The sequence below is a fragment of the Dendrobates tinctorius genome, unplaced genomic scaffold (assembly GCF_039654945.1).
Source record: "Dendrobates tinctorius isolate UK_male_01 unplaced genomic scaffold, ASM3965494v1 ptg000125l, whole genome shotgun sequence".
Taxonomy (NCBI): Eukaryota; Metazoa; Chordata; class Amphibia; order Anura; family Dendrobatidae; genus Dendrobates; species Dendrobates tinctorius.
In genome coordinates, this window is record NW_027361793.1 from 12,642,612 (window position 1) to 12,668,902 (window position 26,291).

At 46.7% G+C, this 26,291-nt stretch overlaps 1 protein-coding gene across 2 annotated transcripts in view; it reads right to left on the bottom strand.

Moving 5' to 3' along the window:
• INO80D (INO80 complex subunit D) overlaps nt 1–26,291 on the bottom strand; it is a 205,483-nt gene that overhangs the window by 70,086 nt on the left and 109,106 nt on the right. For both annotated transcript variants that reach the window (XM_073541880.1, XM_073541879.1), the window contains one exon: nt 5,152–5,261. In XM_073541880.1, coding sequence (XP_073397981.1) covers nt 5,152–5,261 — 110 coding nt within the window. The remainder of the gene's footprint in view (nt 1–5,151; nt 5,262–26,291) is intronic.

The window sequence follows — 26,291 nt, forward strand, 5'->3', positions numbered from 1 at the left end:
ATGAGCGGTACTACGTGACCGCTCTGCACAGGAAGAAGCTGACGCGCCAGGATAGAGATGCAGGGAAGCTCAGTGACGGTGTGAGGGTAAGTATGATGGGGGACGACAGGGGAGCTGTCATGTGGACCCGTCCTGTGTGACGCGACCCGCAGGCCGGTAACAAACAACACGGCGTGGCACGTGAAGCTGTCCTGTGTGACAGCCCGCAGGCCAGTAACTGTAAACAACAAGACAAGGGGGAGGGACAACAGTTACAACGGTGGGCCCTGCGATAGGGAAAGGGGACGTGGAGACCTCCTGCACTCCCCTGAGTCAGTGTCCCTAACGCTCCTAACGTTCCCTATGCCGGTTCCGCACCGGGCGCCGCTCAGGATAACTGTCGCCCTAGCACACCCTACACCTATCCTTTGCTAGGGAGCTGGGTGGCGCAGGCACTGGCCCCACCGCTGTACTAATACACACGAAGGGAAAACACAAACAGGGAAACACCACTTAGCTTTACTCTGTGCACTTGCTCCCGGCAAGAGTCCACCACCAGAATGCAGCTCTCCTCCCGAAATGCTGCCACCAAGCTCTGTCAGAGCTACAATGAAATCCCCTATGACTCCTTCCACACCAGGGCTAAGACAGTGCTGCAAGGAACGTTCTCCAGCTCCTTCCTCCACCAAGGATGGTTGAAATGAATATTATCACCAACGCTGATTGCAACACTTGTGACTCTTTTATAGAAGAGCCAGCAATCACACCTGCAATCTAATCATGTGCACTTAACTAAAGAAACAGAGTGCAAAGACGCTCACCACCACCGGGGGGCAAATTTAGAACAAGAGACACCACAGTGCAATAATCCAAATGGCCACCGGGGGCAAAAACCAAACCTAACAGCACAGAAAAAAAGGATACCTGTGCTTTTATCTGTCCTGATCCCGCATGGATCATGACAGTACCCTCCCCTTAATGAGGGGCCTCGGGACCCTCAAGATCGCTCCCCATCAGGGAACCACCTACAGCGGGGGCGCCCAGACCCAGAGTTCACCCCAGCAACTACCTGCACGTCAGGTTGATGACAAACGAGCCCGCTGGTATTGGCAACGTTTGTTCTGGAGGCACCACACATCTCCGAAGCGTTGACCTGGGGAACGAGTTGTGTATGTTTGGTATGAGCTGGTAACACTCCACAACACACTTCCACTGGATGTTTTTTGGTGGCCACCCATACACGCTCGTTCACACACAGGTCCGGACCTGAACGTTTATTGCCACTCGTTCGTTTGTCACCATTTGGAGAACTCATTCTGGGATTGAGAACAGAGGCGGCCCTCTGTGTCACCACACTCATACCCCCGCACTTCACTAAGGGGTACACCACCCTCCAACCCCTTCCACCACGAGGTCTGCGCCTCCCAGGGTTGGCAAATGGCGAGGGTTGAGACTTGCCCCTACTCTCCTGCAGCACATCTGCTGCTCTCACCAGAGAGGAAGGGGTCCGTTGAAGAGAGACGGCAGAGACAGTAGTTCCTAGGCAGCAGCCCTCACACGACTGCCCCCAGCTGACCACTTCCCTTGCCTGCCAATCTATTACCGGGTTGTGTCTTTTCAGCCTAGGGAGGCCTAAAACAATAGGTACTGGAATTCCCTCCAAGATGTAACACGATAAGGACTCCTCATGATGTCCTATACGCAGATGGATATTGTCTACGTCCTTGGTCAAGCTCCCCTGGCTCAGTGGAAGAGAGTTTATGGCCTGGACGCTTATAGGCTGGGCTAGCTTCCTACACCTCAGACCATGAGTCTGGACAAAGCGAGCATCCACCAGACTGACTCCTGCTCCGCTGTACACAAGCACCGGTATCACCTCTGGTACCCCACCAGCCAAGACCTCTGCTGACATGGTACCTTGGGAGGGCAAAATGGAGGAAATGTATACTCCCTGGTCGCCTCCCTCCAAGCGACCAGGGAAATGCGGCTTCTCAGATGGCACAGATAATTTGGCGTGCAATGGGCAAGCCTTCAGGACATGACCAGTCGGCCCACAGTACAAACATGCCGACACCACTCCCCGAACCGTAGGCAGCTCCGTACACAAACTAGCTCCTCCTACTTGCATAGGTTCGTCTGGAGACTTGGCATTAACTGGGCAGGCTCTCATAAAATGGCCAGGCTTCCCACAGGAAAAGTATACCCCCCCCACCACGACGAGCCGCAGACACCCCCTTTTTTGAATCAACAACACCGGGCTGTCTGGGTTCCTCCGTCCGCACTGTTGGGTCCTCCTCCCTAGCAAGGACATCAGGGGGCACTTTTTGTATATGTCTTTCCCTGAGGCGTCTATCCACCCGGATGGCAAGGGACATGGCGGCCTCCAGCGACCTGGGGGCGGCGTACTGCACCAGAGTATCCTGCAACTTTGGAGACAAACCCTGCACAAATTGACTCCTAAGTGCAGTGTCATTCCACTGAATGTTAGTGGCCCATCTCCTAAACTCTGAGCAGTACTACTCAGCAACCCGGGCTCCATGATTACACCTACGGATCCGAGATTCCGCCAGGGCGACGCCATCAGGATCCCCATACACAAGCGCCAAAGCCGCAAAAAACTCGTCCACGGATACCAATGATGGAGAATCGTCCAGTAGGGAGAAGGCCCAGGGAGGATCTCCTTTAAGAAGGGACATAATGATTCCCACCCGTTGCTCCTCACTCCCTGATGAACGAGGGCGCAGCCTGAAATACAATTTACAGGCTTGCTGGAATACCAAGAATTGATCTCTCCCTACAGAAAATCTGTCAGGGAGGGATATCTTGGGTTCTGACTGAGCCTGTTCCTGAACCAAGCCCCCAGAGCCCACCAACAGCCGAAGCTGCCGCACCAACCCTCCGCGCAGCCCCCTAATCTCATTAGTAAGGGTCTGCAGGATTTGGGCAAAGGTCTGAACTGGGTTCATGGCTCAGCAGAGAGAAAAAAAAGTTGTAGGTTGGTGATAATGTCACGTGGACCCGTCCTGTGTGACACAGCCCGCAGGCCGGTAACTGTAAACAACAAGACAAGGGGGAGGGACAACAGTAACAACGGTGGGCCCTGCGATAGGGAATGGGGACGTGGAGACCTCCTGCACTCCCCTGAGTCAGTGTCCCTAACGTTCCCTATGCCGATTCCGCACCGGGCGCCGCTCAGGATAACTGTCGCCCTAGCACACCCTACACCTATCCTTTGCTAGGGAGCTAGGTGGCGCAGGCACTGGCCCCACCGCTGTACTAATACACACGAAGGGAAAACACAAACAGGGGAACACCACTTAGCTTTACTCTGTGCACTTGCTCCCGGCAACAGAGTCTACCACCAGAATGCAGCTCTCCTCCCGAAATGCTGCCACCAAGCTCTGTCAGAGCTACAAGGAAATCTCCTATGACTCCTTCCACACCAGGGCTAAGACAGTGCTGCAAGGAACGTTCTCCAGCTCCTTCCTTCACCAAGGAAGGTTGAAATGAATACTATCACCAACACTGATTGCAACACCGGTGACTCTTTTATAGCAGAGCCAGGAATCACACCTGCAATCTAATCATGTGCACTTAACTAAAGAAACAAAGTGCAAAGACGCTCACCACCATCGGGGGGCAAATTTAGAACAAAAGACACCACAGTGCAATAATCCAAATGGCCACCGAGGGCAAAAACCAAAACTAAGCACAGAAAAAAAAGGTTACCTGTGTTTTTATCTGTCCTGATCCCACATGGATCATGACAGGAGCCCTGCCATGCATACAAGGGAGGGAGCAGAGCCATGCATACAAGGGTGAGAGCAGAGCCATGCATGCAAGGGTGGGAGCAGAGCCATGCATGCAAGGGTGGGAGCAGAGCCATGCATGCAAGGGTGGGAGCAGAGCCATGCATGCAAGGGTGGGAGCAGAGCCATGCATGCAAGGGTGGGAGCAGAGCCATGCATGCAAGGGTGGGAGCAGAGCCATGCATGCAAGGGTGGGAGCAGAGCCATGCATGCAAGGGTGGGAGCAGAGCCATGCATGCAAGGGTGGGAGCAGAGCCATGCATGCAAGGGTGGGAGCAGAGCCATGCATGCAAGGGTGGGAGCAGAGCCATGCATGCAAGGGTGGGAGCAGAGCCATGCATGCAAGGGTGGGAGCAGAGCCATGCATGCAAGGGTGGGAGCGGAGCCATGCATGCAAGGGTGGGAGCGGAGCCATGCATACAAGGGTGGGAGCGGAGCCATGCATACAAGGGTGGGAGCGGAGCCATGCATACAAGGGTGGGAGCGGAGCCATGCATACAAGGGTGGGAGCAGAGCCATGCATACAAGGGTGGGAGCAGAGCCATGCATACAAGGGTGGGAGCAGAGCCATGCATACAAGGGTGGGAGCAGAGCCATGTATACAAGGGTGGGAGCAGAGCCACGTATACAAGGGTGGGAGCAGAGCCACGTATACAAGGGTGGGAGCAGAGCCATGTATACAAGGGTGGGAGCGGAGCAATGCAAACAAGAGTGGGAGCGGAGCCATGCATACAAGAGTGGGAGCGGAGCCATGCATACAAGGGTGGGAGCGGAGCCATGCATACAAGGGTGGGAGCGGAGCCATGCATACAAGGGTGGGAGCGGAGCCATGTATACAAGGGTGGGAGCAGAGCCATGTATACAAGGGTGGGAGCAGAGCCATGCATACAAGGGTGGGATCGGAGCCATGCATACAAAGGTGTCGCTGTCTCCCATCACCCCTAGATGGGACCGTCTTGTTGCAGGAAAACAAGCCCAGAGCTCCCACTGATACAGGGAAACAAGCCCGGTGCTCCCACTCATTCAAAACCTATGGTGAGTTGAGTCACATTCACATTATAAATGTTATAATTAAATGATAAGTATGCACTACTAAATTACAACCTCGTCCATAGTCCCGCCCCCTTATGACCAAAGCCCCACCCCTGCCACACCTCCTTCTCCGCCCTGCCGGGCCATGGAAGAATGGTCTTGCTTGAAGCCGGTCCCTGGTGCAAGAAAGGTTGGGGACCACTGGTCTAGAGTACTGGACAGTGATTGAGTCACATTATTCAGGTTCCTTCCATCCTTGATAATTGTCTAATCCAATTTGTACCTTTGAGCTTAAAGAGCAAAACATGACATCTGCTATGTAAAAGGATACGCTGAAAACAATGTCTTGAATACGGGAGGGCTCTGTTTGTGCAAGACACACTCCTCACCATGGCACTGCAAAGTGCTGTTTCTGTCCCTCTGAGCTCAGGTTGAATAGTTCTGCAAGTAAAACAAACAAAAAAAGTTATTTTCAAGAAAATTCTATAAGCACAAAAAAAAAAAACACTTTGTTTTGTCCAAGAGGACCAGTCACCAGTTCAAAAGTGTCAAGTTTTCAGTCTTATTTTATTACTGCTGCTCCCCAGAGTATTGCTTTCCCTTAATCCACCATACGGTTCCAGTGATTTGGACTTTTTAGTTAGTGCCAATTTTATGGTATTTCACAAAGCAGCGATTCTCACAGAATTCTTTGGGGACAAGCTGATCCTGCACACTTACCTGTGAGCAATGCCCCCACCCTCCCTTGGTAAAGCCTATACAGTGGGTACAGAACATATTCAGACCCCTTTACACTCTTTTTTTCATTGCAGCCATTTGGTAAATTCAAAAAAGCTCATTTTTCTTCTCATTAATGTACACTCTGCTCCCCATCTTGACTGAAAAAAAAAACAGAAATGCAGAAATTTTTGCAAGTTTATTAAAAAAGAAAAACTGAAATATCACATGGTCATAAGTATTCAGACCCTTTGCTCAGACACCCATTTAAGTCACATGCTGTCCATTTCCTTGTGATCTTCCTTGAGATGGTTCTTCTACTTCATTGGAGTCCAACTGTGTTTATTAAACTGACAGGACTTGATTTGTAAAGGCACACACCTGTCTATATAACACCTCACAGCTCACAGTGCATGTCAGACCAAATGAGAATCATGAGGTCAAAGGAACTGTCAAGGAGCTCAGAGCCAGAAATGTGGCAAGGCACAAATCTGGCCAAGGTTACAAAAGAATTTCTGCAGTACTCAAGGATCCTAAAAGCACAGTGGCCTTCATAATCCTTAAATGGAAGAAGTTTGGAACCACCAGAAGTCTTCCTAGATCTGACTATTCAGCCAAACTGAGAAATTGTGGGAGAAGAGCCTTGGTGAGAGAGGTAAAGAAAAACCCCAAGATCACTGTGGCTGAGCTCCACAGATGCAGTAGGGAGATGGGAGAAAGTTCCACAAAGTCAACTATCACTGCAGCCCTCCACCAGTCAGGCCTTTATGGCAGAGTGGCACAACGGGAGACTCTCCTCTGTGGAAGACATATGACAGGCCGCAGAGTTTGCTAAAAAAAACACATGAAGGACTCCCAGACTATGAGAAATAAGATTCTCTCGTCTGATGAGACAAAGATAGAACTTTTTGGTGATAATTCTAAGCAGTATGTGTGGAGAAAACCAGGCACTGTTCATCACCTGCCCAATAGAATCTCAACAGTGAAACATCGTTGTAGCAGCATCATGCTACAGAGGTGTTTTTCAGCTGCAGGGACAGGATGACTGGTTGCAATTGAAGGAAACATGAATGCTGCCAAATACAGAGATATCCTGGATGAAAACCTCTTACAGAGTGCTCTGGACCTCAGTGTCACATCGTCGTCAGACTCGGGGGCTGGTGTTCCTGCCTCGGCCACTGGGAGGCGCAGGAATGTCACGTCGCCGTCAAGACTCGGGGGCTGGTGTTCTTGCCTCGGCCCACTCCTTTGACGCATGCCTCTGTCGTTGGGCATCGCCGTGTTTCTCCTGTGGGTGATGGTGGTGACAAAGAAGGGGCTCTTCTGTCCGAGGTGAAGGGGTTGGTGCATCACCATCTGTCCTGGCTCTAGGGGCGGTCCAGATTAGGTCATCAGGCTGTGAGCCTGTGAGGGATAGCCGTATCCTTCAAATACTTTGGAGCCTGTCCTGCAGGCCGCCAGATATAGTCTTGGTTTCCCCAGTGATCTAGGGTTTAATTGCTACTTTTGACTCTGACCTTTGCCTGGATTTCTGACTCTGCTTCAGCCTGCCGATTTTGTACCTCTGCTGCTCGCCCGGTTTTTGACTCTGACCTTAGCCTGGATATTGACTCTGCTTCAACCTGCCGATTTTTGTACCTCTACTGCTCGTCCGGTTTCTGACCTTTGACTCCTGACTACGCTTTCGGTCCCAGTTTTTAGTCCATTCCTGGCAACCGTCCTGCTCCGGTCCGCTGCTCTCATAGGCAGCTACCTCTTGGGCTCCGCTGTAATTCTAGATCCCTGTATGGAGGTAATGGGTCTCGGGGTGCTGTCTTGCGTGCAGCTCAGACTCGCAACTGACGGACATCACATTATATCTGGCCAAAAATCGTTTTTGTATGTATCCAGGATATATACAAAAGCATTACCTTACTTTTTTCCTGAATTTTTTTTCTCCTGCCTCTCTTTTTCTGAGTTGATTCTGTGGCTAAAGCACCTGTTACCTGCTTCATTGCTCAGCCCTATGGAGGATCACTCCCATCATCTTGCACTAACATGCTGCACAAGCCACATTCTGGAGACCTCTGGGAAAACGCTGGACATCAGAAGTCTTCACTCCCAGGACGTCAGCACCTGGGTCGTTCTGGTCATGCCTGCCCAGGTATTGCCCGCTGATGCGGCCAAAGTCTTTTTACCTATTTCTTTGTCCTACCTTAATAAATCTGTGTGTTTGGAGGCTTATGTAGATAGTGGTTCTGAAGGGAACTTCATAGATTTCCTGGTAGCAAGGAATCTTGGCGTACCACTGCTAAGGCTTAATGCTCCCATTAAAACCACTGCGATTAATGGCACATCCATCGTCCAGGGTGGAGTGGAGTTTGTCACTGAGGAAGTATCAATGTCAGTGGGATCATTACATGCTGAACATGTGTCATTTTTTGTTATCGATAATTTATCATCCGCTGTTATTCTGGGTATACCACGGTTACGCAAAAATAATCCAGTCATTGACTGGCACTTGGGTGATATTGTGCTCTGGAGCCCAGTGTCAGGACAACTGTATATCGCTATCAGTGAACCAAGATAAAGTCAAACCTCCCTTTGTACCTTATGATTTCAGGGATTATGAGGATGTCTTTTCTATATTAAAATCAGAGAAATTACCCCCTCACAGAGTATGATTGCCCCATAGACTTGATATCGGATTCTCGTCTCCCAAAGGGGAGAACATTTAATCACTCTGGTCCAGAGCGTCAGGCAATGAAAGACTACATAGCAGTTTACGAAAAGGGTTTATTAGACCATCCACCTCACCAGTTGGGGCTGGGTTCTTTTTTGTGGAAAAGAAAGATGGTGGTCTCAGACCTTGCATTGATTACCGTAAGTTAAACGTAATCTCTGTGAAAAACCAGTATCTGCTTCCACTCATACCTGATCTTTTTAATCAGCTGTTGGGAGCCCGTTGGTTTACTAAGCTTGACCTCTGAGGAGCATATAATCTTGTTCGTATAAGAAAGGGAGATGAGTGGAAGAACGCGTTTAACACACCCCTTGGCCACTTTGAGTACCTCGTAATGCCGTTCGGGCTCAGTAATGCACCTGCAGTGTTTCAGAATTTTGTGAACGATATCTTCAGAGACATCTGTGGGGTATATGTAGTCGTTTATTTGGATGACATCCTGATTTATTCTGCTGACCTTATGACGCACGTTCAACATGTCTGTCCTGTCCTCCAGAGACTTAGAGAGCATTCTTTATTCACCAAACTAGAGAATTGTGTTTTCATGGCTGAGGAGGTACAGTTTCTGGGATACATTGTGTCAGCTAAAGGGTTTCGCATGGATCCTGCTAAGATCCAACCCATTAAGGAATGGGTACAACCCAAGTCTCTAAAGGCGCTGCAGCGATTTCTAGGTTTCATGAACTATCATCGTAAATTCATTAAAGGTTTTTCTGAGATAGCCAAACCACTTAGTGATTTGACTCGGAAAGCGGCGGATGTGGTTAACTGGAAGCCTGAAGCACTTCATGCATTTTCTGTATTAAAGGAATGTTTCTCCTCTAACCCAATATTGGTTCAGCCTGATCTGGATGGCCCCTTTATTGTAGAGGTAGATGCCTCTGAAGTTGGAGTAGGAGCAGTGCTATCGCAAGGCACTGCATTGCTCACTCAACTTCGTCCATGTGCCTTCTTGTCCCGAAAATTCTCTTCCACCGAGAGGAATTATGATATAGGTAATAGGGAATTATAGCCACTTCCTCGAAGGTGCCAAACATAACATCACCGTAATTACTGACCACAAGAACCTGACCTACTTGGAGTCAGCAAAAAGACCGAATCCTAGACGGGCAAGGTGGGCCTTGTTCTTCTCTAGATTTGGGCAGCACGGTGGCTCAGTGGATAGCACTGCGGCCTTGCAGCGCTGGAGTCCTGGGTTCGAATCCCCTTAAAACAGAAAGTCATGTCACACAATAGTTAATAAATAACATTTACCACATGTAGACTTTACATTTGCATAATTTAACCTTTTTTTTGTTAGGAAATTAGAAGGTTAAAAATTTTATCAGCAATTTCTCATTTTTGAAATAAAATTTACAAAACCATTTTTTTAGGGACCACATCACATTTGAAGTGACTTTGGGGGGCCTATAGGACAGAAAATACACAAAAGTGAAACCATTCTAAAAACTGCACCCCTCAAAGTGCCCAAAACCACAATCAAGAAGTTAACTAAAGCATTGTGAAAGGAAGCATGGTGGCTCAGTGGATAGCACTGCAGCCTTGCAGCGCTGGAGTCCTGGGTTCCAATCCCACCAAGGACAACATCTGCAAGGAGTTTGTATGTTCTCCCCGTGTTTGCGTGGGTTTTCCTCCCACATTCCAAAGACATACTGATAGGGAATTTAGATTGTGAGCCCTATTGGGGACAGTGATGAAAATGTATGTTAAGCTCTGCGAAATATGTTAGCGCTATATAAAAATAAAGATTATTATTATTTGGTTTGTGATCACTTTCCGACCAGGTACTAAGAAAATAAGGGTTGATGCCCTTTCTCGAAGTTTTTGCCCCTCACAGGTCGAGGACTCTGAACTGACTCCTATAATAGTTAACGGGATTGTTATTTCGGCTGTGTCTATGGATCTTCTGGAAGAAATCCGTAGATCCCCAGAACAAGCCCCTGACACTACTCTTCCCCAAAAATTAGTTCTGAAGGAATCGCATGATTCTGTCCTTGCAGGGCATCCAGGTATCAATAACACCATCAGACCTGTAACCAGGAATTTTTGGTGGCCAACTATAGTAAAGGACTGTAAGGATTATGTACTGGCTTGTGAAAGCTGTGCTCGCACTAACTCTCCCCATAATCTCCCTGCCGGGTGGCTCCATTCCTTGCCTACCCGTGAGGGTCCTTGGACTCATATCTCCATGGATTTTAATACTGACTTACCGCTCTCAGAAGGGAAGACGTGTATCTGGGTGGTGGATAGATTCAGCAAGCAGTGTCATTTTGTTCCTCTGTCTGGAATACCTAATTCCGAGACCCTGAGCAAACTGTTCATTGCTCATGTTGTACGACTGCATGGTGCTCCTGTGAATATTGTGTCCGACAGGGGAACCCAGTTTGTTTCGAAATTTTGGAAGACATTCTGTAAACCGATTTGAATTGAATTGTCCTTCTCCTCTGCCTATCACCCTGAAACCAATGGTCAAACCAAGCGCACCAACCAAGCTCTTGAACAGTATCTCCGTTGTTATGTCTCTGAGCATCAGTCCGTTTGGGGGGGGGGGGGGGGACACCTGCCGTTAGCAGAGTTTGCCATAAATAATCAGTACCAGGAGTCCATCAAGACTACACCCCTTTTAACTGTAATCATGGGCTGCACCCGCACTTTGGCTCATTCTCTTCTAAGATGTCAGAGCTCCCTGGGGTAGAAAGATCCATACATCAGTTAAAAACAATCTGGTCAGAAGTCAACGTAAAATTAAAAGGGGCTCAGGCTAGACAAGCTTCTTCTGCTAATACACGGCGTGCAAAGGGCTCACACCTGGGAGTTGGAGACAAAGTCTGGCTTTCTACCAGGAATATTAAGCTAGTGCCGTCTTCCAAACTGTGTCCCAGGTTTAACGGTCCATATGAAATTATTGAGGTGATTAACCCAGTAGCCTTTCGTCTGAAACTCCCTCAATCATTTAAACTGCCTAATGTATTCCATAAGTCCCTTCTCAAATTGTACCGCTCCCCGATTCATCCTGCCCAGTCCCCTCCTCCTCCAGTTTTGGTCGGGGGTGCCTTGGAATACGAAGTCCAAAGAATCCTTGACTGCCGCTTAGTGAGAGGATCCGTGCAGTATCTGGTGCACTGGAAGGGCTACGGTCCAGAGGAAAGGTCCTGGGTGCCTGCCAAGGGTTTGATCAGGAAGCTTCATCTCCTTCAACCTAACAAACCGGGTTTTGAGGGTCCGGAGGCCCCTCTTAGAAGGGGGGTACTATCACGTCGCCGTCAGACTCAGGGGCTGGTGTTCCTGCCTCGGCCACTGGGAGGCGCTGGACTGTCACGTCGCCGTCGGATTCAAGGGCTGGTGTTCCTGTCTCGGCCACTGGGAGGCGCTGGACTGTCACGTTGCCGTCGGACTTGGGGGCTGGTGTTCCTGCCTCGGCCAATGGGAGGCGCCGGACTGTCACGTCGCCGTCAGACTCGGGGGTTGGTGTTCCTGCCTCGGCCGCTGGAAGGCGCCGGACTTTTTCGACTGGTGGTGACGGCGATAGGAGGGCTAAGTCCTCAAGTGGTCCCACTCCTTTGACGCATGCCTCTGTTGTTGGGCATCTCCGTGTTTCTCCTGTGGGTGATGGTGGTGACAGTAGGGGCCCCTGAGCAGGCGTCTGGTGGGTGCAGGCTTCGCTTTTCTGTCAGAGGTGAAGGGGTTGGTGCATCGATATCTGGCCTGGCTCTGGGGGCGGTCCACATTAGGTCATAAGGCTGTGAGCCTGTGAGGGATAGCCGTATCCTTCAAATACTTTGGAGCCTGTCCTGCAGGCCGCCAGATATACTCTTCACTTCCCAAGTGATCTAGTTTTTAACCCCTTCACCCCTAAGGGTGGTTTGCATGTTCATGACCGGGCCAATTTTTACCATTCTGACCACTGTCCCTTTATGAGGTAATAACTCTGAAACTCTTCATGGATCCCGGTGATTCTGACAATTTTTTCTCGTGACATATTGTACTTCATGTTAGTGGTAAAATTTCATTCAAATAACTTGCGTTTATTTGTGAAAAAAATGGAAATTTGGCGAAAATTTTGCAAGTTTCCAACTTTGAATTTTTATGTCCTTAAATCACAGAGATATGGCACACAAAAAACTTAATAAGTAACAGTTCACATATGTTTACTTTACATCAGCACAATTTTGGAGCCAAAATTTTTTTTTATTACAACGTTATAAGGGTTGAAAGTTGACCAGCGATTTCTCATTTTTACAACACCATTTTATTTTTCCGGACCACATCACATTTGAAGTCACTTTGATGGGCCCATATGATAGAAAATACCCAAAAGTGACACCATTCTAAAAACTGCAACCCTCAAGGTGCTCAGAACCACATTCAAGAAGTTTATTTACCCTTCAGGTGCTTCACAGGAATTTTTTGAATGTTTAAAAAAAGTGAACATTTAACTTTTTTTTCACAAAAAAATTACTTCAGGTCCAATTTTTTTTTTCTTTTACCAAGGGTGACAGGAGAAATTGGACAGCAAAAGTTATTGTGCAATTTCTCCTGAGTACACTGATACCTGATATGTGGGGGGGGGGGAAACCACTGTTTCGGTGCATGGCAGCGCTCAGAATGGAAGGAGCGCCGTTTGACGTTTTCAATGCAAAATTGGCTGGAATTCAGATCGGACGCCATGTCGCGTTTGGAAAGCCCCTGATGTGCCAAAACAGTAGAAACCCCCACAAATGACACCATTTTGGAAACTAGACCCCCCCAAGGAACTTATCTAGATGTGTGGTGAGAACTTTGAACCTCCCAGGGCTTCACAGAAAGTTTATAACGTACAGTCGTAAAATTAAAAAATCATTTTTTCCACAAAAATGATCTTTCACCCCCAATTTTGATTTTCCTGAGGGTAACATGACGCTAAAAGTTATTGTGCAATTTGTCCCGAGTACGCTGATACCCTTACATGTGGGGGTAAACCACTATTTGGGCGCATGGCAGAGCCAGGAAGGTAAGCAGCGCCAATTGAATTTTTGGGCTGGAATTGGGATTGGACGCCATGCAGCGTTTGGAAAGCGCCTGATGTGCCTAAACAGTGGAAACCCCCCCACAAATGACACCATTTTGGAAACTAGACCCCCCCAAGGAACTTATCTAGATGTGTGGTGAGCACTTTGAACCCCCAAGGGCTTCACAGAAGTTTATAACGCCTGGGCGTGAAGATAAAAAAATCATTTTTTCCACAAACATGATCTTTTAGTCTCCAATTTTTTATTTTCCCAAGGGTAACAGGAGAAATTGGACCGTAAAAGTTGTTTTGCAATTTTTCCTGAGTAGGCTGATACCCCATAAGTGGGGGTAAAACACTGTTTGGGCGCAAAGCAGAGCTTGGAAGGGAAGGAGCACCGTTTGACTTTTTCAACGCAGAATTGGCTGGAATTGGGATCAGACGCCATGCTGCATTTGGAGAGCACCTGATGTGCCCAAACAGTGGAAACCCCCAATTCTAACTCCAACCCTAACCCCCCAGCACACCACTAACCCTAATCTCAGCCCTAACCCTAGCAGGAAAATGGAAATACATACATTTTTTTTATTTTATTATTTTTAACTAAGGGGGTGATAAAGGGGGGTTTGATTTACTATTTATGGCGGGTTTTTATGTTTTGCAGCTGTCATACGCTAAAAGATGCTTTTTATTGTAAAAATAGTTTTTGCATCACCACATTTTGAGCGCTATAATTTTTCCATATTTTGAACCACCGAGTTATGTGAGGTCTTTATTTTTTGCGGGACGAGTTGTCGTTTTTATTAGTACCATTTTCGGGCATGTGACATTTTTTGATAGCTTTTTATTCCGATTTTTGGGACGCAGAATAAACAAAAACCAGCATTTCAAGAATTTCTTTTGGGGGTGCGTTTACACCGCTCCGCATGCGGTAAAATTGATAAGGCGGTTTTATTCTTTGGGTCAGTATGGTTACAGCGATGCCTCATTAATATCTTTTTTTGTTTTGGTGCTTTTATGCAATAAAAACAATTTTATATCAAAAATAATTTTTGCATCACTTTATTCTGCGAGCTATAACTTTTTTTCATTGATGACGCTGTGTGGTGGCTCGTTTTTTGCGGGACAAGGTAACATTTTCAGCGGTACCATGGTTATTTATATCCGTCTTTTTGATCGCTCGTTATTGCACTTTTTGTTCGGCGGTATGATAATAAAGCGTCATTTTTTGCTTTGTTTCTTACTTTTATTTTTTAAGGGGTTCACTAATGGGACAGTTTTATAGGACGGGTCGTTACGGACGCAGCGATACTAAATGCGTACGTTTATTGTTTTATTTTTTATTTCCAAAAAATGAATTAGGGAATATTTTTTTTTTTTTTATAATAATAAATTTTATTTCTATACTGCCGACATATTCCGCAGCACTTTACATTTCAGAGGGGACTTGTACAGACAATAGACATTACAGCATAACAATAATCACATAGATCATAACAGATACCAAGAGGAATGAGGGCCCTGCTCGCAAGCTTACAATCTATCAGGAAAAAAGGGAGACACGAAAGGTGGGTGGTAACAGTTGCCCTGATTGTATGGACCAGTCATAATGTTAAGTGTGTAACAGTACAGACACAGAGGGCTAATGGATGCATAAAGCATGTGGGAACATGATGCGGGGAACCTGGTTATGGTAATAACATTTGGCTGTGCCACACAGGGATAGATTAGGTTAAGGTGTTGAGGCGGTAGACCAGTCTGAATAAATGAGTTTTCAGGGCACGCTTAAAATTGTGGGGATTGGGGACTAATCGTATTGACCTGGGAAGTGCATTCGAAAGAATTGGTGCAGCACGTGTATAGTCTTGGAGACGGGAGTGTGAGGTTCTGATTATTGTGGATGCTAACCTCAGGTCATCAGCAGAACGGAGGGCGCGGGTAGGATGGTATACTGAAACAAGGGAGGAGATGTAGGGTGGTGCTGAGCCATGAAGAGTTTTGTGGGTGAGGGTAATAAGTTTGTACTGGATTCTGGAGTGGATGGGTAGCTAGTGTAATGACTGGCACAAGGTAGAGGCATCGGTGTAACGATTGGCGAGGAATATGATCCTGGCAGCAGCATTCAAGACAGATTGGAGGGGGGAGAGTTTGGCAAGAGGGAGACCGATTAAAAGAGAGTTACAATAGTAGAGACGAGAATGAATAAGAGAAACAGTAAGTTTTTGCGGAGTCAAAAGTAAGAAAAGGTCGAATTCTAGAAATGTTTTTGAGGTGCAGATGACAAGAGCGAGCCAGTGATCGGATGTGGGGGACAAAGGAAAGCTCGGAGTCAAGTATGACCCCAAGACAGCGGGCATGTTGCTGGGGAGTAATAGTGGAACCACACACGGAAATGGCAATGTCGGGTATAGCAAAAACCAAAAGAGAACAGCAGTCAAAAGATCCATAAAATGTAATATTTTATTGAATAATGTTTAAAAAAAACACACACACATATATATATATATATATATATATATATATATATATACACAGTGCCTACAAGTAGTATTCAACCCCCTGCAGATTTAGCAGGTTTGATAAGATGCAAATAAGTTAGAGCCTTCAAACTTCACACAAGAGCAGGATTTATTAACAGATGCATAAATCTTACAGACCAAAAAGTTATGTTGCTCAGTTAAATTTTAATAAATTTTAAACATACAAGTGTGGGTCAATTATTATTCAACCCCTAGGTTTAATATTTTGTGGAATAACCCTTGTTTGCAATTACAGCTAATAATCGTCTTTTATAAGACCTGATCAGGCCGGCACAGGTCTCTGGAGTTATCTTGGCCCACTCCTCCATGCAGATCTTCTCCAAGTTATCTAGGTTCTTTGGGTGTCTCATGTGGACTTTAATCTTGAGCTCCTTCCACAAGTTTTCAATTGGGTTAAGGTCAGGAGACTGACTAGGCCACTCCAACACCTTGATTTTTTGCCTCTTGAACCAGGCCTTGGTTTTCTTGGCTGTGTGCTTTGGGTCATTGTCTTGTTGGAAGATGAAATGACGACCCATCTTAAGATCCTTGATGGAGGAGCGGAGGTTCTTGGCCAAAATCTCCAGGTAGGCCGTGCTATCCATCTTCCCATGGATGCGGACCAGATGGCCAGGCCCCTTGGCTGAGAAACAGCCCCACAGCATGATGCTGCCACCACCATGCTTGACTGTAGGGATGGTATTCTTGGGGTCGTATGCAGTGCCATCCAGTCTCCAAACATCACGTGTGGTTTTTCACCAAAGATCTCGATCTTGGTCTCATCAGACCAGAGAACCTTGAACCAGTCTGTCTCAGAGTCCTCCAAGTGATCATGAGCAAACTGTAGACGAGCCTTGACATGACGCTTTGAAAGTAAAGGTACCTTACGGGCTCGTCTGGAACGGAGACCATTGCGGTGGAGTACGTTACTTATGGTATTGACTGAAACCAATGTCCCCACTACCATGAGATCTTCCCGGAGCTCCTTCCTTGTTGTCTTTGGGTTAGCCTTGACTCTTCGGACAAGCCTGGCCTCGGCACGGGAGGAAACTTTCAAAGGCTGTCCAGGCCGTGGAAGGCTAACAGTAGTTCCATAAGCCTTCCACTTCCGGATGATGCTCCCAACAGTGGAGACAGGTAGGCCCAACTCCTTGGAAAGGGTTTTGTACCCCTTGCCAGCCTTGTGACCCTCCACCATCTTGTCTCTGATGGCCTTGGAATGCTCCTTTGTCTTTCCCATGTTGACCATGTATGAGTGCTGTTCACAAGTTTGGGGAGGGTCTTAAATAGTCAGAAAAGGCTGGAAAAAGAGATAATTAATCCAAACATGTGAAGCTCATTGTTCTTTGTGCCTGAAATACTTCTTAATACTTTAGGGGAACCAAACAGAATTCTGGTGGTTTGAGGGGTTGAATAATAAATGACCCTCTGAATAAACTTTTCACAATTTAAAAAAAAATTAAACAAAGAAATAACATTCTTTTTTGCTGCAGTGCATTTCACACTTCCAGGCTGATCTACAGTCCAAATATCACAATGCCAAGTTAATTCCGAATGTGTAAACCTGCTAAATCTGCAGGGGGTTGAATACTACTTGTAGGCACTGTATATATATATATATATTATGGACATGCAGTGTATTGATGGGGAGGAACAGAAAATACGGACATAGTGGTCATAGGACCAGCCACACTTCAGACACAGCACCAGGTAACAGCAATAATAGTTACAAAATACTGATAAGTCAGGGACACATAGAAAATAATGATCTTATAGCAAGGAGTGTTATAAAGACATCACCATGTAGCAAGTGCTACTGCCCTTGTGTAGATAACAAAAGATCCCTGATGGTAAAACATACATATAACAAAACCGTTGCGCAAAGAGCAACGTAAATAGAATAGCTAGTAGCTACATACATGTACCTGGAAACAGTGGTGGCAGTGGGGTCGGTCCGGTCCCCGACGCGCGTTTCGGAGCCAAAGGGCTCCTTCCTCAGGGTGGGTGGAAAGAGGCGCGACCACCAGGTTTATATAGCGCGCCCGCCAGAGGCCGTCTGCGCGCACGATGTGCCCGCCTCGCATCAGCCGGATCCATGCTACGGCGTCACCGGAAGCACGCGGGCTTTTAGACAATCGCTGGTGTCTTCTAGAAAGGCAGGCGTGATGTCAGGAGAAGAAGCACATAATTGGGTGTCATCAGCATAGAGATGGTACTGGAAACTAAATCTACTGATTGTTTGACCAATAGGGGCAGTGTACAAAGAGAAGAGGAGGGGGCCTAGGACTGATCCTTGAGGAACCCCAACAGCAAGGGGAAGATGAGAGGAGGAGGAGCCAGCAAAAGATACAGTAAAGGAGCGGTCAGAGAGATAGGAGGAGAACCAGGAGAGAACGGTGTCCTTGAGGCCAATGGAACAGAGCATAGTGAGGAGGAGCTGATGATCCACAGTGTCGAATGCTGCAGAGAGATCCAAGAGAATTAGCATGGAGTAATGACCATTTGATTTAGCTGTTAGTAGATCATTAGAGACTTTAGTGAGGGCAGTTTCAGTAGAGTGTAAAGAGCGGAAACTGGATTGGAGAGGGTCGAGAAGAGAGTTATCAAAGAGATAGCGGATAAGACGGGAGTGGACCAGGCGTTCCAGGAGTTTAGAGATGAAGGGAAGATTAGAGACAGGTCTATAGTTAGCGGCACAGTTTTGGTCGAGGGATGGTTTTTTAAGTAGTGGATGTATGATGGCATGCTTAAATGAGGAGGGAAAGATACCAGAAGAGAGAGAGAGAGGTTAAATATTTTAGTTAGGTGAGGGGTGACAGCAGGGGAAAGGGACTGGAGGAGATGTGACGGAAATGGGTCACTGGTGCAAAATCAGTGAGTGAACTAGATGCAGTGGGGGAAGGAGGACAGTGCATAGTATGAGGTAATTGGGAGATCATTTCCTGTCGGATCTAGTCAATTTTTTCTTTGAAATAATTGGCCAGATCGTCAGCTTAAAGCTCAGTGGTTGGGGCCTCTACGCTTGTGTTGAGTAGAGAATTAAAAGTGTCAAAGAGACGTTTAGGGTTATTGGACAGTGAGGTGATGAGGGTGTTGAAATAGGTTTGTTTTGAGAGGTGAAGGGCAGTGTTGTATGTTTGAAGCATAAACTTATAATGGATGAAATCTTCGGGTAGGTTGGATTTTCTCCACAGACGTTTGGCGCACCTGGAGCACCGCTGCAGGAAACGTGTTTCCAGGGTTTGCCAGGGTTGTCGCCGTCTGTGTTGTGGTGTTCTATGTGTAGGAGGTGCAAATTCATCCAGGGCACTTTGAAGTGTTTTATTGTAATGCTTCAGTGCAGATTCCGGACATGAGAGGAAGGAGATAGGGGCCAATGAAGACTGCAAGCTCTTCATAAGTTTCTGGATGTTAATGGCCTGTATGTTTCTATAAATATGGACAGTGGGGGTGACCTGAGCAGCCTGGCAGTTCTTGATAGAGAATGAAAGAAGGTTGTGGTCAGAGAGCGGGAGAGGGGAGTTTGCAAAATCATCCACTGCACAAAGCCGAGAGAAGACCAAGTCGAGGGAGTTTCCGTCTTCATGCGTTGGAGAACTAGTAAGCTGCGAAAGGCCAAAAGAGGAGGTTAGAGATAAAAGATGAGTAGCAGATGGGGAGAGGGGAAGAGCAATGGGGATGTTGAAATTGCCCATGATGAGGGTAGGGATGTCAAAGGAGAGAAAATGTGGAAGCCAAGTGGCAAAATGATCCAGGAACTGATGGGAGGGGCCGGAAGGACGATATACCACCACCATTTGCATGGAGAAGGGGGTGTAGAGTCTGACGGCATGGACCTCAAAAGAAGGGAAGACAAGTGAGGGTACTTGAGGGATAACCTGAAAAGTACATTTTGGTGATAGGAGCAGACCAACGCCTCCACCTGCTCTATTGTCTGATCTTGGGGTATGAGAAAAGTGTAGTCCACCATATGAAAGAGCAGCAGCAGCGGTAGTGTCTGACTGCTGGATCCAGGTTTCAGTAAGAGCCAGAAGGTTAAGAGAATTAGAAAGGAAAAAGTCATGAATTTAAGAGAGTTTGTTACACACTGAGCGAGAATTCCAAAGGGCACAATTAAGAGAGACAGATGGCAGGCAGGGAATATTAATAAGATTAGAGGGGTTTCTGAGTGTAGCAGTTGGGGGGTTTGACTTTCTATAACATGGGGGACCAGGGTTGGGAGCAATGTCTCCTGCGACTAGGAGAAGGAAGATAGAAAGAGTGAGCAGATGGTTAAGTGATTTGTGAGAATGCTCTGATGTTGAATGGTGGGACTGAATGGATCTGTGCTGTGTAGCAATGTGAAAAGAGCGTGAGTGCTATTCATAGGAGAGGAAAGGAGTGAGGGGCCAATATGGATGGAGTGTAGAGAGTTAATGCTAGAGTGGTGGATGTGTGTAAATGCAGCGGCCAGGACATAAATTATACAAATGCATATGGTAAATATTTGTGGTAGTCCAAATGTACAGGGAATAGATTTATTTATTTGTCTTACCTTTCTCCTGCCCTGTCTAACTGCCATGTTATAACTGCCAGCATACTGATACATGTACTTCGATTACATGTACTTAAATGCCCACCTGCATAAATGCATCCCCAGGCTAGCTCTGAATTTATAGAAGGCCAGTTCTAAGATCTTCTTTTTTTTTTCTCTCTCCTTACCCGTTAGCAATCAATCAAACTAAGTTAGGACAGCAGGACACAATAAATGTATTTAGCAGATAAACAAGTGTCCAGGCCTACATGGATCATAATCCACTTTGAAAAGTTACTTGCCCTCAATAGCATAAGGGGACAAGCAGGGTGAATTGAAATAACTATATACCATTATATATGCTGCAAAGATGAATGATATAGGTTGGACACATGCAGGACTCCGAGAAGTTGCTGGAAATAGTTAAATACCATTATATATGCTGCAAAGATGAATGATATAGGTTGGACACATTTTTTTAATTTATTTAGCGATTCTTTATAAATTATTTTTACACTTTTTTTTTTTTTTTTAACTGTATTACAATGTCCCAGGGGGGACATAACTGTCATGTGACAGATCGCTGATCTGTCACATCACAGATCGCTGTGACAGATCAGCGATCTGTCACAGGCAGTGCTGCAGGCTTCCTCATGCCGACGCTTTGCAGCCATGAGGAAGCCGCCTCCCTGCAGGCCCTCGAAGGTCCCAGCCTTTTTGGATCCGGGGACCTGCAGGGAAGGAGGCCCCCGCAGCAGCGCTGCACATCGTGCTGCTGCGGGGGTCTCAGGGAAGATGTCTAGATAGGATAGGAAAGGAAAGACACTGTCTGCAATCACGCAAAAAAATCCAACATGTCTGATGTACAAAAAACACTGAGGTCTCACGACCTCTCTCTCACTATATCAGCATTCTGGTGTGAACTGTCAGCAAAGCAAAAGAGACTAATATAACAGGGGACTGAACAAACTGACACAAGCTGTAACATATGGAGCGGGGTCCAGCACTGCCCCAGCAGGGAGCACGCTGAACCCTCACAGCAAAGCAGAAAGAGGCAAAACCAGATCAGATGCAAAGGATTAGCAAATGAACAACTTAACTGAAAATTGCAGGATCAGGCAGGAGACAGTAGACCTCAAAATGCACAGGAAAAAAAAAAAATCACCAGCAGCAACAGAGGTAAGCCTGCTCACTTATATCCTCCCAGTCAGTAACCCTTGATTTCCCCTGATTTCCAATCATCATCGTCAGGTGGCAGACTTCTGTCAACCCGGCCAGCTCCACTACCCGCAGTAACCACTAGAGGGAGCCCCGACTCAGAAGTCAGATCAAGAGAATTCACAACAGTACCCCCCTTGAGGAGGGGTCACCGAACCCTCATCCACGCCACCAGGCCGATCAGGATGGGCCCGGTGAAAAGCACGAAACAATCTCTCGGCATGAATGTCAGAAGCAGAGACCCAAGAATTATCCTCCTGGCCATAACCTTTCCACTTGACCAAGTATTGGAGTCTCCGTCTAGCCAGACGAGAATCCAATATCTTCTCTACCTCATATTCCAAATTACCCTTCACCAATACGGGGTCAGGGGCGCCGCCATGGGAACTACTGGCTCCACAAACCTTTTCAACAAAGATTTATGAAAAACATTATGAATCTTAAAAGTAACTGGAAGAGTCAAAACGGAAAGAAACGGGGTTAAGGATTTCCAAAATCTTATAAGGTCCAATGAACCTTGGCTTGAATTTTGGAGACGCAACCTTCATAGGAATATTTTTTGAGGACAACCAAACCATATCACCCACTTTAAATGGGGAACAATGGTCCTATGCCGGTTGGAAAACTGTTAGGCCTTTTCCTGAGAGTGGGACAACTTATCCACTACTTGGTCCCAAATCTGCTGCATTCTTTCTAACACAGAATCCACATTTGGGCAGGCCGAAGCTTCCACCTGCCCCGAAGAAAATCGAGGATGAAACCCAAAGTTACAGAAAAAAGGAGACAAAGTGGCAGAACTATCCCTATTGTTTAGCGCGAATTCGGCCAAGGGCAAAAATGAGACCCAATCATCTTGATCAGCTGATATGAAACATCTCAAATAGGATTCCAAAGTCTGGTTTGTTCTCTCAGTCTGCCCATTGGTCTGAGGATGAAATGCAGAGGAGAAAGATAACTGAATTCCCAGTTTGCAACAAAAAGCTCTCCAAAATCTGGAAACAAACTGGACTCCTCTGTCCGACACAATGTTCTCAGGAATCCCGTGCAAATGAACCACCTGTTGTAAAAACAAGGGCACCAACTCAGAAGATGGCAACTTTGGGAGTAGTACAAGATGGACCATCTTAGAAAATCTATCACAGATCACCCAGATAACAGTCATTCTCTGAGAGACAGGGAGAACAGAAATAAAATCCATTGAGCTATGGGTCCATGGCCTCCTGGGCACCGGCAGGGGCATCAACAAACCACTACAACGAGAACAGCGCTTGGACCGAGAACAAGTCCCACAGGACTGCACAAAATTCCTGACATCACGAGATAAGGCAGGCCACCAAAAAGACCGACTCACCAAATCTCTGATACCAAAAATACCTGGATGACCAGCTTACGCGGAGCAATGAATTTCAGTCATTACTCTTCTCCTCCACTGGTCAGGGACATACAATTTTCCCTTAGGGCATCTTTCAGTTTTGTCCTCCTGAAATTCCTCTAGGGCACGTCTCAAATCGGGAGATAAGGCGGAAAGAACTACCCCCTCATTTAGAATGGTAGTAGGCTGGGTCACATCAAGAGAATCCGCTAAGAAACGCGTAGAAAGGGCGTCCGCCTTAACATTCTTAGTGCCCGGAAGAAAGGAGACCACAAAATTAAAACGCGTGAAAAACAAGGCCCACCTAGCCTGTCTAGGATTCAAGCGCTTGGCTGATTCAAGAAAAATCAAATTCTTGTGGTCGGTGAGGACCACAACTTGATGTCTAGCTACCTCCAACCAATGTCTCCACTCTTCAAATGCCCACTTCATGGCCAACAATTCTCAATTCCCCACATCATAATTACGTTCAGATGGGGAAAATTTTCGAGAAAACAAGGCACAGGGATTCATCTTTGAGATTACCGGATCTATTTGAGACAAAACGGCTCCTGCACCAATCTCGGAAGCATCTATCTCCACCTGAAATGGGAGTGAAACATCAGGTTGCCGTAGAACCGGAGCAAAAGTGAATCTCCGCTTAAGCTCCTGATATGCCGAGACAGCCTCTGGAGGCCAATTCACCACATCAGCGCCTTTTTGGTAAAATCCGTCAGTGGTTTAACAATACCAGAAAAATTCCTTATAAATTTACGGTAGAAATTAGCAAAACCCAAAAACTTCTGGAGAGCCTTCAGAGAAGTGGGCTGAACCCAATCATAAATGGCCTGTATCTTGGCCGGGTCCATTTCAATAGCAGACGGGGACAAAATGAATCCCGAAAACGAAATCCTTTGTACACCAAAGAGACATTTCGATCCCTTAACATACAGAGTAGTTTCCCTCAAAATCCGGAACACAGTCCGGACATGTTCCACATGAGAATCCCAATCACTGGAAAAGACCAAAATATCATCCAGATAAATGATCAAAAACTTATCCACAAAGTCCCGGAAAATATCGTTCATAAAAGATTGGAAGACGGAAGGGGCATTAGTGAGCCCAAAAGGCATCACCAGGTACTCAAAATGTCCCTCCGGAGTATTGAACGCCAACTTCCATTCATCCCTGTGCTTGATGCGAATAAGATTATACGCCACCCCTGAGGTCAAGTTTGGTAAACCAACAATCACTTTTAACTCTGGAAAATAAATCACAAATCAGGGGTAACGGGTACTGATATTTAACAGTGGTTTTGTTAAGGGAACGATAGTCTATAATACATGGTCTTAATGAGCTATCTTTCTTGGCCACAAAAAAAAAACAAAAAACAGCACCTAAAGGTGAAGAGGATGGTCTGATATGACCCTTCCCCAATGACTCCTTGATATAAGATCGCATAGCATCATGTTCAGGTACAGATAAGTTGAAAAGCCGACCTTTTGGAAATTTACAACCGGGCATTAACTCAAATGAGCAGTCATAACTCCTATGAGGAGGCAAAGACGCGGACTTACTCTCACTAAATACATCAGAAAAATCATCCAAATAGTCAGGAACATCATGAGACTGGGGAGAGGTGGAGAAAACAGGAGTGTCACTAAGAACACACTGACAACCCCAACTCACCACAGACACAGAATGACAATCCAAAACAGGATTATGGGTTTGCAACCAAGGAAAACCCAGTACAATAATATCATGTAAACTGTGCAACACCAAAAATTTACAATTCTCTTAGTGGTCCGGGGCGACCTGCATTATCACCTGGGTCCAAAGCTAGGGTTTGTTCTCCGCCAAAGGGGTTGCATCAATACCCCTCAAAGGAATAGGGGTCCACAGGGGCACCATGGGAAAACCACAACGTTTGGCAAAGTCAAAATCCATCAGATTCAAAGCTGCTCTTGAATCAACAAAAGCCTTAGCAGAAAATGTAGACAAGGAGCAGATCAAGGTAACCGCCAAAAGAAACTTAGGCTGTACACTGCCTACCGCAAATGAGTGAGCAAAACGTTTTTCTCGTTTAGGGCAGACAGAAATAGTATGAGACATGCAAAACAGAAGCCGCGGAGACACCATCACGTGTTTCTCAACGCAAGCAATGACCAGCCAGGTCTTTGCCCGGGAAGGAACAACCACGGGAAGGGCAGTCTCCAATGAAGGAAACCACCTATGCCAAAACATGGTATCCATCCACATACAGCTGTTTCGGGGTATTGCCCCTCATCAGTGTGGAGTAGGAAACTGGCTGGTAGGAGCAATGCCTAGTAAAAAGACTATGAAGAGGAGGATGAATGAACTCATGGAGATCAACATCCGACACTGCGGAGACACCATCACGTGTATCTCAACGCAGTGATTCTAGAGCACTGCCCCCATCCCTTATGGGAAATATGTAAAACATGCAAAAGAGAAGCCGCGGAGACACCATCACGTGTTTCTCAACGCAAGCAATGACCAGCCAGGTCTTTGCCTGGGAAGGAACAACCACGGGAAGGGCAGTCTCCAATGAAGGAAACCACCTATGCCAAAACATGGTATCCATCCACATACAGCTGTTTCGGGGTATTGCCCCTCATCAGTGTGGAGTAGGAAACTGGCTGGTAGGAGCAATGCCTAGTAAAAAGACTATGAAGAGGAGGATGAATGAACTCATGGAGATCAACATCCGACACTGCGGAGACACCATCACGTGTTTCTCAATGCAGTGATTCTAGAGCACTGCCCCCATCCCTTATGGGAAATATGTAAAACATGCAAAACAGAAGCCACGGAGACACCATCACGTGTTTCTCAACGCAAGCAATGACCAGCCAGGTCTTTGCCCGGGAAGGAACAACCACGGGAAGGGCAGTCTCCAATGAAGGAAACCACCTATGCCAAAACATGGTATCCATCCACAGACTGCCCTTCCCGTGGTTGTTCCTTCCCGGGCAAAGACCTGGCTGGTCATTGCTTGCGTTGAGAAACACGTGATGGTGTCTCCGCGGCTTCTGTTTTGCATGTTTTACATATTTCCCATAAGGGATGGGGGCAGTGCTCTAGAATCACTGCGTTGAGAAACACGTGATGGTGTCTCCGCAGTGTCGGATGTTGATCTCCATGAGTTCATTCATTCTCCTCTTCATAGAAATAGTATGAGAGGCGTCCCCACAAAAGAAGCACAACTTATTACGCCTTCTAAACTCTGGACGTTTCGCCCTAGACAAAACCCTATCACATTGCATGGGTTCAGAAGTTTGTTCAAAAGACAGCACGCCTCTCGCGCAGTTTGACATTCACGTAAACGTCGATCAATTTGAATGGCTAATGACAGAGTCGTTAAGACCAGAGGGGAAAGAAAATCCCACCATAACATCTTTTACGGTTTCTGCCAAACCTTTC